This window comes from Cervus canadensis, chromosome 4 (assembly GCF_019320065.1).
Source record: "Cervus canadensis isolate Bull #8, Minnesota chromosome 4, ASM1932006v1, whole genome shotgun sequence".
Taxonomy (NCBI): domain Eukaryota; kingdom Metazoa; phylum Chordata; class Mammalia; order Artiodactyla; family Cervidae; genus Cervus; species Cervus canadensis.
In genome coordinates, this window is record NC_057389.1 from 43060029 (window position 1) to 43081394 (window position 21366).

A 21366-nucleotide genomic window follows, 5' to 3' on the forward strand; every position below is an offset into this window, starting at 1 on the left:
TCTTACAACAATATATATTGCAGTCAAAATTCTAGCTCTGCTCCTGTACCTGACTTACTGTGTCCAACTGTTTGCAACCCCACAGACTGTAGCCTGCCAGGCTCCTCTGTCCATGGGATTTCCCAGGCAAGAATACTGGAATGGGTTGCCATTTCCTATTCCAGAGGATCATCCCCACCCAGGGATTGAACTAGCGTCTCATGTCTCCCACCCTGGCAGGCAGATTCTTTACCACTAGAGCCAGCTGGGAGACTTATCACAACCCCATATTGTTAGGTTAAGAGAAAGGACTGGAAACAAAGTCCTGAACCAAATCTAGAAGTTCAATTTGTCTCAAAGTCCAGTAATTAATAAGTGAATCCACCACATACAATGGAGTAGCACCAGGAAATAGAATTAAAACTGATTTCCAAGTAAGGCCCAATAATCAGCAAAGCATATAAAGTGAAGAGACAATTCCGTTTACACAGTCACTCATTAAGAGCTTTCTACAGAATGAGACATTTTGTATGCAAGCCAACTTGTGGAAAACAGAGGCAAGTTGCATCCATGTCAACAACCATCTTCTAGAGCCAGCAATTCAGAGTTTTGAAAGACCAAACCTTCATGCCAGTGGTTAAAAAGAAATCTTTATTTTACAAAATTAAAAACATAAATAATATTTACAAGCATCTTAAATACCAGCTTATAATACTTGACATTTTTTAATCATTTCAAATTGAGTTTTCCATAAGCTTTTAAAATGCAAGACTATGCATCCACTTCAGTGAGTTTTCATTTCCACTATTCCAAAGGAGTTTTTGGTTTTTGAAATTGTCCATACTGTAGTCATTCAAAAAAAAAAAAAAATACAGCATACTTTTTAAATGACTAGTTTAAAAAAAAAAAATCACAATCCTGAGCTTCCTTACCCCAGTTGTGCATGGGATATTACTCCAAGAGAACCCTATAAACCAAATTCCTTTCTGCCCTGTTTACATGTAACCACTGTGACTTTTTAAAGACTCACCTTCCTGGTACTCACATTAATCCATGTCCCTAACTTCTCAGTTTTCTGAAAAGGAAAAGCACAGAAAACAGAGAAGAGAGGTGGGAGAACAGAGACAACCATCTATCTGAAATCACATCACTGAAAATATAACAGACTTATGACCCAAAACCTGCTCTCGGTAATTTCCAAGATATTTTATGAAATGAACACTTAAAATGATTTCAAATGATGCATATGTCACAGCAAATCTCAGTGGCACAATGGAACAGATTTGAAGACATTTAAGTGGTTAACTTAATACCCATTCTGGAGTTCCTTGTACATAATGTGTAGACAGATGCAGTAGAAATTTGTTTTTAAGGAACGTTTTCATTATCTGGTCTTCATATTTCAGCACTAATTCATTTCCACATAATAATACATAAGACCAACAAAGTGTGAGGAAAGCAAATGTCCTCGAGAAAAGTCAAACAAAAGAAAGGAAAGAAAGGAAAAGGCTCAACATCTATAACCCACTTCACAAGCCCATCACTTGGTTCTACTTTTGCTGGAAGCCCTCAGCTCAGCTGAGGTTCACAGCAAGAAGTCTTCATCCTCAGAGATTAGCAACAAATTTAAAAGAAAAAGAATGACAACAGGTAAGAGTTATATACATTTTACTAGTTTGTTTCCGATTTGTCCTGGATTTTAAAATGTGTCAAAGGAGCCATGGATGCTGGTGGCAGGAGGTAACTGGAGAAGAGAGGCTTAGGGATGAGGAATAGGGCAGACGTTACAAATTCAGAGCAAACTTCTTCTGGATCTAAAATAAAGTCATCTTTTGTCTTCAGTAAAACAAAAGTCTGTCAACACAGATGGTAGGTACAGTTTGCTCAAAACAGGCGTCTTCTCTCGGGGAGGAAGGTAAGTATACACGGTCAGCACAGGAAGCACCACTCTGGGGCCGGCCCGCCCTGCAGAGCCTCGCCGCCATCACTGCTGCATGTTGTTGATGATCGCCAGGATGCTCATCTTCTCCTGGGCAGAGTCCACATCCTCATTCTGCTTCTGGGCCACTCCCGTGCCTAGGCCATAGAGCCGCCCACAGTACTTGGCATCATCAATACTGTCCTCAAAAAACAACTGCAGGATAGGACAGAGAACCCCTGGTGAGAACCATGCCAAGAGTCATGCCAAGAATCAGGCAACACTATCACGTCAGCACCTCCCAGCTTTCTTAAGGCCTTGAAAATCTAGCCAACTAGAAGCTAACTTCATAAAGAAAGGCTCCAAACCTCTCCTATGCATAGTCTTTTCATGTTCCTTTCTCTGTATATAGGTTCTCCTTTGAAAACAGAATTCTACTGATACTTTCCATGAGTTTTCACTGCCAGGATCCCTCTGCTGCTGCTTTTAGTACAATGGCCTCTACTTCCTCCCTTCTCTTTAATAGTTAACACAACGGTTAAGAGCTTGAGCTCTAGCCTCAGACTGACTCACTGTGTGAAAGTCACTTCAGCACTCCTTAAGGCACAGATTCCCATCCATAAAGTGGGTAATACAGTAATAGGTTGCTACGAAAATGGATGTGAAGTACACACAGCAAGGTGTCTCAGCCTTCTGAGCGCTAGTAGGCAGGAGAAGGCTCTGCTGGGGGCTGAGGAGGTGCTCCAGTGTACGGGAGCACTGTGGGGCATCCAGCAGCATAACCCCACTCCCCAGCTTGTGACAGCCGAAAACGTCTCCAGACACCGCCAAGGGTACCCCAGAGCACAAAACTGGGAGCATGATGTTGCCAGCTTTGTTTTTCTTTTTCAAGATGGCTTTAGCTATTTGGGGTCTTTCGTGGTTCCATACAAATTTTAGGATTATTTGTGCTATTTCTGTGAAAAAATGCCCCATTGGAATTTTGATCAGGACTACATTCACTCTATAGACTGCTTTGAGTAGCATGAATTAACAATATTAACTCTTCCAATCCATGAGCTCAGAACATCTTTCCATTGACTTATGTCCTCAGTTTCTTTCATCAGTGTCTCACAGTTTTCAGTGTACAGGTCCTTCACCTCCTTGGTAAAATTTATTCCAAGGTCATTTTATTCTTTCTGATGTAAATGAGGCTGTTTTCATAGTTTCTCTTTCTGATAGTTCACTATCAGTATATAGACACAAAAGATTTTTTATATTTTTTTATCCTGCAATTTTACTGGATTCATCTATTAGTTCTAAAAGTTTTTTGATAGAGTCTTTGTAGTTTCCTATATATAGTATGTCATCTGCAAATACTGACAGTTTTTCTCCTTTCTGATTGGAATGCCTTCAATTTCTTTTTCTTGCCTAACTGCTCCAGCTAGGACTTCCAAAACCTTGTCGAATAAAAGTGGTGAGAGTGGGTATCCTTGTCTTGTTCCTCATCTTAGAGGAAAAAATTTCAGCTTTTCACCACTGAGTATGATGTCAGATTGGGACATTTGATAATTAATCAAACTTAGCATAAAATGAGTGGGTGGTTTAACAAATGTGTTCATATTACAGAAATCAGAAGAAAAGCAAATAATTGCAAGGATGAGCGCTGCAAGGAACACCAAGTACACTTCTAGACTTGAGCATGCTGAGTAACCTCCATTTCAGAATGTTTCTTTGCCTCTCAAATCATAGTGTGTTTAACATACGCATAACAAACACACACCAAAAAAACCCTGCTTTCAAGGTGGCCGTCAACTTCTAAGAGAAACTATAAATTTCCAAAAAGCCTTTTGCCTTACCTCTTTCATCCTGAAGAATGCCATTCCCGTCAGCAGTGAGTCTGAGCCTGCCTGGTGCTGCCTTCCAATTCTCTGCAAATCCAACTGATCAGCAACTTCCTGAAGACCTCCCTGGAGATGGAAGGAAAACACATTCAACACTACAGACCGAACTTCTCTACTGGAGTCAACTATGTCTGTCAACTATGTCTGTCTTCCCTACTGGAGTCAACTATGTCAACTATTTACTTAACAGGCCTCACCCCAGACTATCCCCTTTTTAACCCTCCAAATGATACACTGTCTTATAGTTGACCACTTTTCACTCCTTTCTTTTCTATATTAATCTTGTCAGACCTCTGCCATTCAAAGTCCTCACTGCTGGAAAACAAGGTTGGGAAAACAGTAAATGCCAGTGCAATTCTAGATGGAAGCCTCTAAGATTAGCAATTTTTAGGGGAGAGAGTTCTTAAAATTGTTTAGAGCTAAGAACTTCTCTGAGAGTCTGGTAGACTGCAAACCCCATCCCTAACAAATTGTACACACACCTCATGTCTCCAAATGTTTCACTAGGTTCGTGGGCCCTAAGTGAGGAATGCCTGCCTTAGGGTGAGAGAAGCAGAAGGCTCCGTTCATGCCCAGGTCAAAGACAGTTACCACACAAATTCCTGTGCCAATCAACTCTATATACACCCTGTCTAGCACCAGAATGGCACCCAGCAGGATCTCAAGGACACGTGCTCAACAAACTGCAATAAAGCAAAATGACAAGTCTACATTTTTATCTTTTTCTTGTTGTTGTTACTATATATTAAGAAAAATACTGTGTACCTTAAGATTTTTACAACTCTTCATGAGGTATTTCACATCATAAATGGATGGGAAGAAAAGATTCAGAATATGAAAGAATTCATGTTCTTCTTCTGGCAAACGAGAATCTGTAAGCAACTTCACCATGTAGCCGAAATCATAGCCACTATAAGGAGAGAATGAGGCAGTAAGGTAAGAGTTATCAGCAGTTATCAGCCCCCAGCATTCAAATACCTATTTCTCAGAGCTTATGGTGCTACCTCATGTTAGGAATTTCAGTTTTCCAAAGGACTACAGCTGATCCTATACTCTGAACTTTCCATTAAATGACAACATAACAGATTAATATGGGATGTATGTAAGTGAACCCAAGGGTTTATCAATGTGGGTTTTACACATCAAAAATTTAAAAGCAGTGAAAGGTAGAGAGTTCTTTAGTGGTCTAGCAGTTAGCAGCTTTCACTGTGGCCTGGGTTCAACCCTTGGTCGGGGACTGAGATCCCACAAGCAACGCAGCATGGAAAAAAAAAAAAAAAAAACAACCTCTTAAGGGGAATGTGGTTTTTGAGTACCCAGGAAACTCCACGCCAGCCATTTAAATGACAAGAAAAGGTGACCAAGTCTTCTATCCTTTCCACCCTCCATCTTTCCACCTGGAATATACCCACTGACAGCCACGGGACACAGCCTAATACTGTGTGAAATAAACCAGTATAAGCTCCAAAGTGTTTTTTGAGAAACTGAAACGTGAGCAACAGTTATCATTTCAACTTTATAACGGCTAGTGAACAACAAGAGTGCCAAGAGGACTGCAAACGTAATGTAAGAATTCGACTGCCTGCTCCCAAAGCAAAAGAGAAACACTGAGACTGACCTGTGAAATGAAAGCCATTTGACGTTGTCACAGAGAACCACCCCGGAGGTCATAAGCAGCTCTGCAAAGTGCAGTGTGTCGATCCCTTCCTCTTCATGCTTCTGAAACTGCAGTCCTGAGTTAGCGAGGAGATCTATGGAATCCTGGGAGTACATGTCCTCTCTAAAAAAGAAGGCATTCATTTCTTAGCTCCTAGTATAGTAAAAGAAGGAGTGGGCAACAATATTACCATCACCTTATAAATCACAGAACAAGTATTCTTGAATTGCTTTCATACTTTACAAATAAATCAATTCATTCCTTCCAGTATTCTAGCAAACAAAGTAATCTTATCTGTTACAGAAAGAAAAATGGGATTTTTCCCCTGCAAAATAAGTGTATTCATTATGAAAGATCCACATTTTCTCATTTAAAGAAAAGCAGAATCAATCAATACAAAAATTTAAAAATAGCAGAAAGTGGAAAAAATAATTTTATTATAATGCTACCACATAGAAATAACTTTTCTTTCTTTCATCTCAGTTTGGTTGGTTGGTTTAGTCGCTACGTCGTGTCCGACTCTTGCGACCCTACAGACTGTAGCCTGCCAGGCTCCTCTGTCCATAGGATTCTCCAGGCAAGAATACGGGAGTGGGTTGCCATTTCCTTCTCCAGGGGATCTTCCCGACCCAGGAACCGAACCTGGGTCTCCTGCATTACAGGCAGATTCTTTACCGACTGAGCTATGAGGGAAGCCCTCATCTCAGTTTACATACCCTGTTTTCTCTACCCACAGACACACCTCCATCCCTATATCTACACATCACAGACAGTCTTTCCAGATCAACACTCACAGATATAACACAGTCTTTGTGTCTCTGAAACAGCATTCCACTGTAAAGATCCATTAATCTAAACACAGGAATATGTATTAACACCACAAAACACAAATGTAGGTCTGTGTTTTCCTCCTTTTCCACTAGGTTTCACTGCTTGCCTTTTGTTTTTCATATAAACTTAAATTAGGACAGAACACTAGAAAGCAAAACAACACAATCTCAATTTTTTCCACTAAACTGAAACCAGTGTTGAATCACAGTCTTATTCTTACTAAAATAAACACTATTTTAAATACAAACACCAACCGTGCAATAAATATAACCCTTATTTTTCCTGTGTACTAAACTGTCGTCATGGTACAAATAATAAGCTCTGGCTTGGACGCAAAAACTGCAGTTAAAGGAAAGATCCACATCATCTCCTAAATTTATTCTCTGAACCTCAAAGAAAGCTCCAAAATAAATGAACAATAATCAAAAAATTATTCCTGACCTATCAGATGCTCCTGGTCCCAATTAAACAAAGCAGTTTTCAAGAACTAGGGCCCAACAGGAAATACACTAACACCACCTCATTTAATGAGCAAAACAATGATCTCCCCAAATTTTCCCCTTAAAAATTCCATCCTCCTCAAAAATTTCGAAGAAGAACTATGACATGATCCAGCAATGCCACTTCTAGGTATAAATACAAAGGACAGAAAACCAGTATCTCGAGGTGATATCTGCACATCCATGTTCACAGCAGAGCTATTCACAACAGCCACAAGATGTAAACAACCAGTGTCCATCAACGGATGAACAGATGAACAATATACAGCACATACGTACAGCGGACTACTACTCAGCTAAGGGAGGCAATTCTGCCACATATGACAACATGGATGGCCCTTGAGGACATTCGTTGTTGTTCAATCACTAAGTTGTGTCCAACTCTGCGACCCCATGGATTGGAGCACACAAGGCTTCCCTGTCCTTCACTATCTCCCGGAGTTTGCTCAGATTCATATCCATTGAGTCAGTGATGCTATCTAACCATCTCATCCTCTGCCGCCCTCTTCTCCTTTTGCCTTCAATCTTTCCCAGCATCAGGGTCTTTCCAATGAGTCGGCTCTTCACATCAGGTGGCCAAAGTATTGGAGCTTCAGCTTCAGCATCAGTCCTTCCAATGAATATTCAGGGTTGATTTCCTTTAGGATTGACTGGTTTGATCTCCTTGCTGTCCAAGGGACTCTCAAGAGTCTTCTCCAGCACCATTATGCTAAGTAAAATAAGCCAGTCACAAAAAGACAAATACTGTATGATTCCACTTATATGAGATATCTAAAGTAGTCAAATTCATAGAAACAAAGGAGAATGATGGTTACCAAGAGCTGGGGGAAAGGAAAAAGGTGAGCTCTTGTTCAATAGGTACAGTTTCAGATTTGTGAGATGAAAAAGTCCTGGAGGTGTGCTTCACCACAACGCAAATACACTTAACATTACTCAACTGTATACTTAAATATGGTTAAGATGGTAAATTTCATGTTGCGTGGTTTTTACCACAGCTTTTTTAAGTGCATAAAAATTTGCCCACTATCAGATAGGCTTCAGTTTCAATTACCCTTGATTAGCATATACTCTATACTTCATTTCTATTATGAAAGATAGTAATAACACTATTTACAGATAAGGAAACTGAATTACAGAAGGTAAAATAATTGACCGAAATTTACCCAGCTAAGAAATGGCAAAACTGCAATTAGAATCCTGATCTCCTAATTGGGGAACTGATTTCCCTTTTACATTTTAAACAGCCCTACTAAGATATAATTCACATACTAAACAATGCCCTCATGTAAAGTATGCAATTCAATAGTATGTTCACAGAGTTGTATGACCACTATCAATCATGTGCCACCTCATCAACTCAAAAAGAAACCCCATACCCATTAAGCACTCACTCCCCATTACCTCCCTGCTGTCCACCCTGGACAATTACTACTCTATTTTCTAGAGGGCCTATTTTGGACATTTCAAATAAACAGAATTATAGGATATGTGATCTTTTATGTCTGGCTGCTTTCCCTTAGCACGATGTTTTCAGAGCTCATTCATGCATGTATAGCACATGTCAGTAGTTTATCTCTCTGGACAGTCCAGTAACATTCCATGGCATGGAGATAGCACATAGAGCCATTCCTCAGATCACGGACACTTGGACTGACTGTTTCTACATTGTGGCCTTCATGAATAATGCTGCTGGGAACACTCACAAGTTTTTACATTGATGTATGATTTCATTTCTTTTAGGTGCAATTGCCGGGTCATAGGGTAACACCATGTTTCACCTTTGAGAAACTGCCTGTTTTCCAAAGAGGCTGCACCATTTTATGTTTCCAACAGCAATATATGAGAGTTCTAATTTCTCCATACCCTCATCAACATCTGCTATTATGTCTTCTTGATTATAGCCGCCTAGTGGGTACGAAGTAGTTTACTATCTCATGGTTCTGATTTGCATTTCTCTAATGACTAAGAATGGTGGCCATCTTTTCACAAGCTCATTGGCCATCTTTAAATCTTCTTTGGAGAAATATATATTCAAATCTTGTGCCCATTTTTAATTGAGCTGTCTTTTGATTGTCAAGTTGTTAAGAGTTCTTTAAGGCAGGCTTTTCTTTCTAATATTTGTTACTCCATCTTCTGCTTGACTACTCTGTCTACCCCCTACTTGGGTTTGAGGGAAACAAAACTTAAAATTAATAAAATCAGTTAAAGTCACAGTCTACACAAATGTAGAAAGTCTAAGAATCACACTGAGCAGTGTCTCAGACACTTACGTAAGGTTGAATTTGAAGTTGAACTGCCAGGTGTTGATTCCAGAAGGATATTCTCCCTTCTCATTGGTGAACGTAAGGCCCAGCTGGATAATTTTTAAAAGGTCAACATTGCACCGTAAAAGCTGATACTGGTAATCTATGGAACTACGAAATTCACCAATGGGTCGCACCACAACACCTGGAAATTCTGTGTCCTGGAAAAGGAAAAAGTCTCTCGTCATACGGTGTCACAAGACACTGGATGCTGACTTGATCATTCATAAAAAAATTTTTATCTCCATTTATAAAAGCTATACGACAAACCCCAAGCTCAGGCACGAAAATTCACCGTAAAATACTGATTCTATTAATCTACAGAAGCACCAGAATCATGAAGCTTTACACAACAACCTGGAGATCTAAGCAGAATGCGGTCAGAGGTAGCTGACTAGCTCTGGGTCCATTAAGAACATTCTCAATTTGGTTAGGACTAAGCACTTTCACTGGTTGGCAAATTAAGATCCTACAAGACATGCAGGGTGGCCAAAAATAAACCAAACACCATTCTAGATTCATACAATTAACTAGGAACAGTCAAGGTTGAGAACAGAACTCTATGAATAAACACAAATACAGGAACATGAGACAGCCATTAAAAAACAATAATCAAGAGCCTCGCTTAGCTTAAAGTAAAAAGCCTGGAACAAGATCAGAGAGAGACTTCTGAATACCAGCCTGAAGACGTAATTCCATACTCTCCACAGCAGGAGTCACAAACTCCAGGCAGTTAAAGTAACAGAGTAAAGCACAAAGAATATGAAAAGGGTTATGAGTAATGCAGACTGGAGCAAAATGAAGAATACGCGCCTCCCCTCAAAGAGGGCCGTGACTTCACTAGGACGCATGTCTCCCTCCAGCCACTCAATACTGGACAGGAAAGTGGACCCTATGGTGCCCATTTTTTCCAGAGATACCAGAAATTTGGAATTTGAGTAAGATCTCTTGACTTTTTTTTTTTGATCTCTTGACTTTTAAATGCTGCCAACTACTTTTTAAAAAGTGCTTTAACACCATACCTGTGGAACACATGTGTCCTACGGGCTGAGACAACTTCTATTTAAAGACAGAGTGACATCATCAATAATCTAAGATCCTGGAGGTTACATCCTTCTCAGACACACAGGCTACCCTGATGTTTCATAAAAGCAACATAACCTGCCAGCATGTTTAATTTCCCATGGCTTTAGTGTAATCACTTCTTTCAAAATCTCATATTAAATATTCCCTAAGTCCGTTTCAGAAGGTGAGTCAAAGAGAGGAGAGCTCCTTACCATGGCAATATAACTGTAACTGAGCACAATTTCTCGGATCTTCCTCATCTCTTCTTCCAGATTGCTGGCCCAGACTTCACAGATGACCTGGCTGTTCTCCACAAGTGCTGCAGGCATCCTGAAGAAACTTGAAGGGGCTTTCAGCAGACTACGTTGGAGGGCAAATTAATGGCTGATCTGATCTACATTCAAAAACATATTTTGAAATCACATTCATTTACACACTGGCATTAAGATGTTAACAAAACAAAGACATCAAAACAATACCATCACGTCATCAGCTTAAACTAAAACATTAAGACTATTGAATTTATTCTCCCATTTATATAATGGAGGAACTTGCCTTTGTCAAGAGACAGACACACACACAAACACATACTTTGGCTCCGTTCCTCAGTTCTTTAACTTGAAGAAAATAAATAAAATTACTTAAACATGAAAAAACTCTTGCCTAAGCTGCCCTTCAGCACAGAAATGAAGCTATTACCCTAATCCAGTTTTTGAGCCCTCTCCAGACCAACTGAAGACTAAAATAATCCCCTGTGAACACAAATATATCCTTACCCAAGACTTTCACATTACTCTGATCACTCTGCACACAGACCAAATCATGGAAACATTTCTAAAGGAATCACTTCAGGAAGTTTAAATGTACCAGGATCTCTGAAAGCCTGAAAGAATGTGGACCTGAACTCTTATGCTGAAGTCTTAACACCGTGTGATGAATATGGGCATGGGAATAGCCACTCCAATCCCTAAAAAAGGAAATTATTTTTCCCCACCAAAAAAAGTCAAATACAACCAGAGGCAAATGCATCAGGAAGTGAGAGACTTAAGTTGTCAAAACCAATCCCAAGGGCTAATATAAGCAACTATAATGAAAATTAGATTTGAATTATTAATGTCTACTTTCCACCATATAATATTATAAGAAACTAAGCAGCAATTCAATAATAAAAACAGAGAAGATAGCAGGTATAAATAATTCAACCAGAAGCAACATGATTTACAATGTATATTCTGGTAAGAAACTGGGGAGGCAACAAGATAAACTCAACCTGGTTCAGTTTTAAGAGTAATGCCGCTACTATAGCAATGATGTGCTTGGTTACAAAATGACAAAAAGGAGCTTATCATAATGGTATTTACTTAAAAAGCAAGCCCACACACAGATCTTCAACACAATGTAAGAGTGGGCTCCACTGAATATATTCAAGGGAAAATTCCTAGAAAGAGTAAAATGAATCTTTGCTTGCAAGATGCTGTTGTTATTCAGTTGCCAAGTCATGCCTGACTCTGTGACCTCAGGGACTGCCGCACACCAGGCTTCCCGGTCCTTCACTATCTTCCAGAGTTTGCTCAGATTCATGACCACTGAGTCAGTGATGTGATCTAACCATCTTATCTTCTGACACACCCTTCTCCTTTTGCCTTCAACCTTTCCCAGCATCAGTCTTTCTTTCCCAATGAATCAGCTCTTCGCATCAGGTAGCCAAAGTATTGGAGCTTCAGCTTCACCATACTGGAGATTCAATTTCACCATCAGTCCTTTCAATGACTATTCAGGGTTGATTTCCTTTAGGACTGACTGATTTGACCTCCTTGCAGTCCAAGGGACTCTCAAGAGTCTTCTCCAGCACCACAATTCAAAAGCATCAATTCTTCGGTGCTCAGCCTTCTTTATGGTTCAACTTTCACATCCATACAAAATTATAGCCAGGCAGATGCGTAGCTACCGTCATATAGCTATGATTATATCAACACCATAGCTAGGCAGATGCAAAAATAAGAATCTGGATCAAAACAAAATTGGCATTCCCACGTGCTATCATTTCTCTGAGACACTTCTGAGAAACCAATCTGTTGGTATATTACCAACCTCTGAAGATTCCACTTATTCTAGTTACTCCATACTTTGACAGATGCTTCTCTGAAATTATAGTAGATTTTCTGTAATCACTCTGAAACTTAAGTAGACTGTGTAGTAGCTTCCTAACAAATATGGGTGAACACTTCTTAAAGGCAGAATTCATTTCTTCTCATTTTTGTTCTACACACAATAGGCATAAATTAACGGCATGAAAATGAACTAATCAAGAACATCAGAAAAATGGCAGAAGTTCAGACTGAGTGTGGAGTAAATTCCAATATCTGACCATAATTAAGAAAATGCTGAGAAATTTTCTGGTGGACTAGTGGTTAGGACTCAGCACTCTCACTGCGGGGGACCCAGATTTGATCCCGCGTCAAGGAACTAAGATCCCACAAGCCATGCAATGTAGCCAAAAGAAAGAAAGAAAGAAAATGCTGGAACCCAAAACTTTAGATTCTAAACCCCGCTTAAGATGTTCCCCTGCAATAGGGCATAAAACCATTTCTATGCCCATTAATGTTATATCAGTACCCCTTCATGCACTTCCTTTTTGGTGTCACATCAAACACAACCATAAAACTACTTGAGGGGAAGTGGGTATGCCTAGTGAGACATTTACATAAAAACAAAACAACAAAAGCAACTCAAGCAAAAAATGTCTTTGCCCTCCAAGCAGCAAAGATTAGGCTTAAATAATTAGATTATTTAAACCCTTAGAACAAGGTTCCCGAGCTAAGAAGCTCTAATGTCAAAGCGTTAGTTGCTTAGTCTCAGTTGTATCCAACACTTTGTGATTTCATGGACTGTAGGCCACCAGGCTTCTCTTGTCCATGGAAGTCTCCAGGCAAGAACACTGAAGTGGTCAGCCATTCCCTTCTCCAAGGAATCTTCCTAACCCAAGGATCGAACTCACGTCTCCTGCATTGCAGGCCAATTCCTAATGTTTTATTAAAAGAACGCAGGGAACAATCTGAAGAGGTTCCCTCTGGTCAAACAAAATATGATCTGAATATCTTTATGGATAATTACTACGATGTATCATGACTTCTCAGATAGAGATTTAAATCCAAGAGTTCATAATGGGGCTTCCCTGGTGGCTCAGTGGTAAAGAATCCGCCTAACATAGGAGACACAGGTTCGATCCCTGGTTGGGGAAAATCCCACATGCCACAGAGCAACTAAACCCACGCGCAACTATTAAGCCTGTGCCCTAGAGCCCATCTCCGCAACAAAAGAAGGCAGCACAATGAGAAACCCTCACACCACAACTAGAGAGTAGCCCTGGCTTGCTGGAACTAGAGAAAAGTCCAAACAATAAAAAATCAGCACAGCCAAGACTAAATAAACAAATAAATAAATAAAAATCTTTTAAGAGTTCATAATGAGCTAAGAAAATACATTAATTGGGCACCATTAGAGAATGAGAGTGAATGGACTTATGTTTAAAAATATGTATCCTGTCTTTCCTATATAAACTATAACCCCAAAAAATCAAATAGTTGAAAGTTTCTCTTCACAGGTTGTATAGCTAAAAATAAATTATGGAGTAATAGACTATCACTGTTTTGTAACTCCTAATGAATTTAAACATCTGGCATTTATATGGAATATCCAGAAAAGGCAAAAAAAAAATCTATCAAGACAGAAAAGATTACACAATAGAACAGGACTGAGAGTTATATAAATGGGAATGAGGTTTATCTTACTGAAGAGACAGAAATGTTCCCCAACTCCATAAAAATGATTATTGCACAACTCAAAAAATTTACTAAAGAAAAATCACTGAATTTTACATGAAATAGGTGTTTTTATAGTATGTAAATTACATCTCAATAAAGATGTTAAAATAATCACTATGGCTGTAATCATCACAAAAAGAGACCACCAGGTATTATGTGTCTCAAAAACAAAACACATCACCACAATGAAGTTGTCTTGCAAAAAAAATTTAACTTGAATCTGACCAAGTCTCTATATTTAACCACTAATATACAGAAAATCAGAACACAGGAACACGTTAAATGACACCAGAGAAACTCAAGCAACAAAATCCAGAAACTTCTATAGGACACTAGAGAATCCAGCTTCTTCAACAAATAAATTACAAGAAATAAAGGTAAAAGACTCTCAGGATACCTATCAATCAATCAAAACATACAGACCTTAGTTAAACTCTGCTCTAAACAATTCATAGGAAAAAAAATTCTAACATTTTTGAGACAAGTAGAAGTCTGAACAATGTCTGAATTTTTTGGTTTCAAGGTTTTCTTTACTCCCCCTTCCTTTTTTTTTTTTTTTTTGGTGTTACATAGCAGTTAATAGTTTTTGGGGTTTTTTTTAAGTTCTCACCTTTTACGGATAACGCAAAATAGTTGTAAGTGACTGGACATAAAATGTGGGATTTGTGTCAAAATAACAGCGAAGAAAACTCACAACAACTTTTACAGTACTATCATTCTCTACAGGCTTCCCTGGTGGCTCAGTGGTAAAGAATCCACCCACCAATTCAGGAGACTCCGGTTTAACCCCTGGGTCAGGAATATCCCCCAGTGAAGGAAACAGCAACCTACTTATAGTATTCTTGCCTGGGAGATCCCAAGGACAGAGGAGCCTGGAGGGCTACAGTCCATGGGGTCGCCAAGAGTTGGAGATGACAGAGCAACTAAACAAAAATAATCTTTCTCTATATTTTACAGATAAGAAAACTGAAACTCAAAGACATTAATTTTAAAAGGTAGTATCATGACCTCCATTTCCAAGAAAATTCTCTTTATAATATAGGGATTGGGGATTAAGAGTACAAACTATTATGTATAAAATAAGCTGTAACAATATACTGTACACAAGGAATATATATAGCCAGTATTTTATAATAACTATAAATGGAGTACAACACTTAAAAATTGTGAATCACTGTTGTACACCTGTAACATATAATTTTGTACATCAACTACAATAAAATTTTTTTTACTTATTTTTAAAAGCTAACCATTGTTATATGTGTGTAAATACACTCAGTCATATCTGACTCTTTTCAACTCCATGGACTGTAGCCCACGAGGCTCCTCTGTCCATGAGATTTTCCAGGCAAGAATAATGGAATGGGTTACCATTCCCTTCTCCAGGGGATCTTCACGACCTAGGGACTGAACCCAAATTTCCTGCATCTCCTGCACTGGTAGGCAGATTTTTTACCACTGAGCCAGCTGGGAAGTATGTATAATCATTGTTATAGTACTGACAAACAAGGAAGTCAAAACCAGACCACTGGCCAAACATTTAACACATGCTTCCACCAAACCCTCATCTAGGAAAACTATGCAAAAACAAAACAATGGCTCGGAAGCAGCAAAGTGTAGTGCCACTCAAAAACTGAAAAGGAACATTACACACATTTAATTTAGCGTAAATTACTAGTGTTAGCCGAAAACGACAGAAATAATGATGATAATAATAAATAAAGCTAACAATTCTGCCTGCCAGTTTGCACTCAGTGAGCACAAGCTCCAGTATGAGCCTAAAATGGGGATCAATAAACATACTTTTCCCCGTGGTCCTTAGTCTTCTTCCTAAGCCTCTCAGTGCCAACACAGCACAGTACAGGGCGCCTCATAGTGTAGAATGACTCTATGCCATTCAACTGTGTGTATCTGTTCAACACAGCCCCTAAAGGTAACCTAATTACTATACGTGGATTACAACCAAAGAAACCATAGTAAGTTTCAAAACTGAAGGAGAAGACTTCTCTAGTGGAGCAGTGTTAAGACTCCATCTGCCAATGCAGGGGACACAGGTTTGATCCCTGGTCCAGGAAGATCCCCCGTGCTGCGGAGCAACTAAGACTGTGTGCCACAACTACTGAAGCCCGCTTGCCTAGAGCCTGTGCTCCGCAACAAGAGAAGCCACCACAATGAGAAGCCCACACACCGCAACTAGAAAGTAGCCTCCAGTCTCTGCAACTAGGGAAAAAGCCTCCGCAGCAAGGAAGCTCCAGCAGAGCCAAAACTAAATAAATAAATTATCTTTTTTTAAAAAATGAAGGCGAAACAACTGTGCTAGGTTTTCTGAGAAACACAATGGCCATTTCCAATTCTGCACTTTCCTAAGGAATTTTTAATGATAATTCTGGTTGCATGCAAGGTTTGCCCCGCAGGCTGACCTGAAAACCTGACTCCCACAGAAGCTACTCCACTCTATAGGAAAGCAAAATACAAGCCCTGATACCTGTTGTTTGCCAGTACTAGACTGTGTAAGGCCTCTCAGGAGTTCCTGAGGTGTCTGCCCTGTGCTCATCTGTAAAACAAACTAAGCAGATCGCCCCTCAATGATCTACAGGGTAACTTCTCCAAAACAAAGCTCCTTACTGACTCAGGAAAGCTCTGAAGAGCAACTCAGGAAAAAGTCAACAGAACGCTTTCTCTGCAAGCAATCCAGAGTACCAGACCTTGCTTGGGAAAAGCATGTTTTGGTTTTCCTGCGTTTGTTTTGTTTGAGGCTGTGTGTGCAGTTCAGTGCGAGGAAACAATAAACAAGACTTCCCCATTCTAGCGGACAGGACAAAGGCTTTGCAGCGCACGGCTAAGAAGGAAAAGGAAGTAGCAGCACTTTAGAAGAAATGGCAGCCTCCTGGAGGGGGGAGGGGGGAGGGGGGGGGGGGAGGGGGGGCGGGGGGGGGGGCGGTTCTCCCTATCCCGGCCGCGGGGGCCGCCGTCCTCCGCCCCCGCCAAACAGTGTCCCAAGACACAACCCTGGACCGAACCGCAGTTCAACTAGTTTTAAAACCACCCTTGTGGCCCGGACCTGTGAGCTGGCTCCTCCAGAGCCAAGAGCTCTGGTTCAGAAAGCCACCGAACAGCAAGGAAAAGTTGTGAGGCCGCAAGAACCAAGAAGGGGGAGGCGCGCGAGGTTCCAAACTCAGGTCCCCTGCCTTACACCTTCTTCCTTCATCCTTCTCGCCAGCTCTGGATCACCCTCCCACTGCAAACCACCCTCACCCCTCTCCTCCTCCTAACCCCACTTCTTTTTTTTTTTTTTTTTAAACAAAGATATTTAAATTACACCCCTTAGGGCCAGAGAGACCTAAATTCCAAGCGAGGACGCGAAGGAGCTATAAGGCATTGCCTAAGTTACTTAACCTCTCTCCTGCCTCAGTTTTCCCTTCTTTTAAAATGGGTTTAATGATGACATACATCTCGGAGGGCTGCAGTAGGGGTTAACAGAATGAAGCTCATAAGGTGCTCTTCAAGCTCCGGTACATAGCACTTCAATATTACTGTCGTGTGCTAGTGGTGATTATTATGACTACTATTTGATGGGCCTCTTTCTCTTCTCATACCCTCTCCCTCACGCACGCCCCCACTCCCTTTCCTCCCGCAGGCCCCTGATGGCGTCCCACACTCTCTCATCTCATGCTCCTCCCTGATAAGCCTGGACCCGCTTACCCTGACAGGCAGAGCCCGCAAAGCGCGGGCAGACGGGCTGGCGGGAGGACTTTCCTGGAGCGGCGACGGTGGCCCTTGACCCGGTGTTCTCCTCCCCCTGCCCCGGATCGGGTCCTAGAATCGAGCGGCCCAGTGAGATGGGCGCTCTCGGGCCCAGAGCGGCCTTACGCACCGCCTCCAAACAACCTGGCTGCACCGCTCTATCCATCCGATCCGCCCGACTCGCCTGCTCCTTTCGCGTCCCTCCTGGCGCGCGCGCGCCTGACTCCGCCTGCCCCTCCCCTTCTGCGCGCCCCGGCGATCCTGTGCTTGTTCGCCCAACCTGTGGCCTCGCGGGAGCGCCGCGCGGGCGCGAAAACGGCGGGGCGGGGCGACCTCGAACGACGCACGCGGAATACAGGCCCCTCCGGCCTTGGCGCGGTTAGTTGCGCTGGTTCATCAACGCTACTGCTCCTCCATTTCGGTTCGCCTTCCGCGCGCGCTCAAGAGAAGGGGCGTGGTCTAAGGCTAGCCTCCTCCCGGTGGTGGGCGTGGCCTAGCTAGACTAAAGGCCGAGGGAAGGGCTTGGTCTGTCTGACTCATTCTTCACAATTAACGACGTTTGGGTTCTTTCTCCCTTCTCTGAAGGACCATTAAAATCGGCGGCAGCAGACTTTTAGGGAGGTTTGCTGGGGGTGGGGGGAGCCGATGGGGGTTTGTCCTGACCCCTTCCTATTATACTAATACGGCCCTCTGGACACTTCAATTACAAGACATCTACCTTACGACTTCCTTTCTAACAAACAATTGGTTGGGAGTGGGGCAGCAACCCCAAATAAAGTCTAGGGGACATCCACCAAGGCCCGCTCCCCACCTCCCGGGCTCAGGGAGCCGAGCCAGCGCCGCTACCATAGCAACTAGCCCTCGGGTCTGTTCGAGTTACAAAGAAGACGCGGCCTTGGTAGAGGGGGCACAGGGCGAATGCTGGTGCCGTCCCGCTTTCCGAGAAGCTCCGAGACGTGGCGGATGCTAAGCGAACTTGCCAGATCTTCGCTGTGAGAGCAGGGAGGTCCAGGCCTAGCTTAGGTTCCTTCAAAGCCCGCACCTGCCCTCTGATTATCCGTGAATCTTGTTTGGAAAGAGAGCTCTTTGCCAACTCCTGTTCTTGGCAGCTTGGCCGAGCTCGGATGCAAGGCTGCCTGGTGTTCTCCGATGGTGGGAGAGAACGCAGAACACTGACTTCCTGAACAGTTATGAATTCCAAGCAGCCCTCACAGTCAACTCACGCAAAACCTCCACCCCGTCCCTGTGAGAAGGTGCAGGCTCCCCAGAGCATAGAGAGTCATCCTCCTTGAAGCTCCTTCCCTTGAAGGAGCTGTTGGTAAGCGGATAGCAAATTCAACCCCAGGGATGTGAACGTTCATCCCATTAAAAATGCACTTTCTGAACACTCCTTCCCTTTCCATCTCTGAAGGAGTATCTGTCTCCTTATCCTTAAGAGGGTTATGAAAAATCATCTCACAAGATGTTTGTGTTAATAAATGGACAAACGCTGTACAAGATATAGAAGTGTATTCAATAAAGCATTGTTTCTGGCCTGTTATCCTTGAAATATTCAGTGTTTGTTAGCACTGCTGCAGGCTTAACAATCATTCCATTCAGCAATACTGTGATGGAGAAGGCAGACAAGACACTCCCTTCTCCCTGTCCTGTGAGTTTCTAATATCCTCTTATCTACTCTGTCATTACATTCAGTACAGGGTAGCTCTATCAAGAGCTAGTCACATGAAGAACAGCCTCTATTTTCCCCACAGCACTGGCCTGGTGTGCACTGAAACAATCAAGTAGGAAACATACCCCATCTTCTCCCCTCTCCAACACCCCCAAACCCAAAATTGACTGTTCATTTCTCAGGTTACACAAGTTAAGTGTAAAACGAACACCCTGATAGCTTGTATTTCCGAAGACCTTGGAGTGTTTGTTGCAAACAATGGATTTTATGCTGCCCTTGCTTATTGCAAAATTAGAACAACTGTGTAAATCACTGATTTTGATGGGAGGGAAGTCCCAGATGAATAAGAGGAGAAGAATATATTCAATAATATATATCACATTTGGAAAAAAAAAAAAACTTGCTTTTGAATGGCACACATTATGAATGGTCATTACAGTAACTAAGAGTTAAACATCTTCTGAACTGGGAGAGTATATAGGTTTTAAAAAACTGAGGAACACTGGTTGTAAAATCAGTTCTCCTTAAGAACAAGACAGGGTGATTTCCTTAGCCAGCCAACCCTTTCTGTTATTACTAATTCTCTTGCTCTCTCTTCCTCTCCCTGTTCATGAATGTAACAAACTCACCTTCAGTTTTACAACTAGATTTCAAAAATCCCTGTAATTTTTTTGTAATATGACCAGCATTGAGAATCTTTTTTGAACTTCTGCATTATTCTGTAATATTCTAGGAGCAATGGGACCCCAAGGCTTCAGAATATGTCTGAAGATTTTAACCAGATGTGTTTATTTGGAGTTTGGGATGAGGGATATATTCCAGAAAAATTGGTAAACATAGTTATAAAAATCTAATTTCCATTAGATCTGGAAGGGGCCTCCAAAATACTCTTATCAAACTCACTCATTTTATAAACGAGGAAATTGAGACCCAGAGAGGCCGAGGTCACAAAACTGGTGAATGACAGTGTTCAATTTGAGACCAAATCTACCTTCTTTCAAGATCTCAGAACCTGTCCTCCCTTTAAAGGAGATCAGCCAAGGAAGGGACCATTTATACAACCTTGAAGTAACAAGAAAGCTAAGCAAATCCTCAAAGACAGAATGGAGAGGAAAAACCACAGGATCAGAGAAGAGTGTCTCATTCATGCAAACTCTACTGCAAACTTACTATGTGCCAAAGTTATTAGTGTCACAAAGATATATAAAGCTCCTATTTTCTGACATTCCTACCTCCACATAATTACTTGTACTAATCCTCCCAACCAGAATTTCCTTCCTTGTCTTGACCGCTACTCTGCCTCTTTAAAACAGAAAAAATAATTTCTGCATATAGTGATCAATAAATATTTGCACATGGCAGTGATTCTTAGAGCATAGGAAAATAGGACATAGTGAGGAATAACATTAAAGGAGCGAGAAAAGGCAGACTTTGGAAGTCAGTAAGGTTTGATCAGTGCACAAGACAGACTTGAGTGGCCAGCAATATATACATTACACAAGTATCTGGATTATTGAACAAATACTGGTACCTCTAAAAAAGAGCAATGATAAAAAAAAAACATGAACAAGTTGTACAAGATGTATTTTCTGAAGAAGTATTGAATGTTTACTGACCTTTGTGTTGTACAGGGAATTAGGGAAAGATGACTAAGATGTGGTATTTTAATTGGCCAGATAAGGTATGACTCATCTAGACAAAGGGACAGCATGCAACCTTAAGAAGAACATGGTAGCTCTTAAAGGTACTAAATGGAACAATCTCTGCATGTGCATGCTAAGTGAAAAAGCAAGGAGCATAACAAGTATATATGGCGAGCTATTCCTAAGAAGGGGAGACATATATGTTAGTATTTACAGAGACAAGCCCTGGATGGAAATACAAAAACATTAGTTCTAGGGGTTGCCTCTTGGGAGAAGTTAAGGTCTGGGAAGGATGAAAAAAGACTTGCTTTTCACCGTACACTCTTTTGACCCTTTTGTTTTTTATATCA

At 41.3% G+C, this 21366-nt stretch overlaps 1 protein-coding gene across 4 annotated transcripts in view; it reads right to left on the minus strand.

Annotated features, from left to right (window-relative positions):
• Positions 1-607: 607 nt before the first annotated feature.
• CNOT8 (CCR4-NOT transcription complex subunit 8) overlaps positions 608-21366 on the minus strand; it is a 34918-nt gene continuing 14159 nt past the window's right edge. The window contains exons 1-7 of one of the 4 annotated variants that reach the window (XM_043464886.1): positions 17985-18132; positions 10349-10530; positions 9039-9232; positions 5399-5560; positions 4546-4690; positions 3736-3846; positions 608-2113 (exon numbers count right to left, since the gene is read on the minus strand). In XM_043464886.1, the coding sequence (XP_043320821.1) occupies positions 1964-2113; positions 3736-3846; positions 4546-4690; positions 5399-5560; positions 9039-9232; positions 10349-10465 (879 nt within the window). In that variant the 5' untranslated portion in view covers positions 10466-10530; positions 17985-18132 and the 3' untranslated portion in view covers positions 608-1963. Of the gene's footprint in view, positions 2114-3735; positions 3847-4545; positions 4691-5398; positions 5561-7252; positions 7313-9038; positions 9233-10348; positions 10531-17662; positions 17853-17984; positions 18133-21366 lie in introns of those variants that run through there. The other 3 variants (XM_043464885.1, XM_043464887.1, XM_043464888.1) reach the window with 3 other exon arrangements.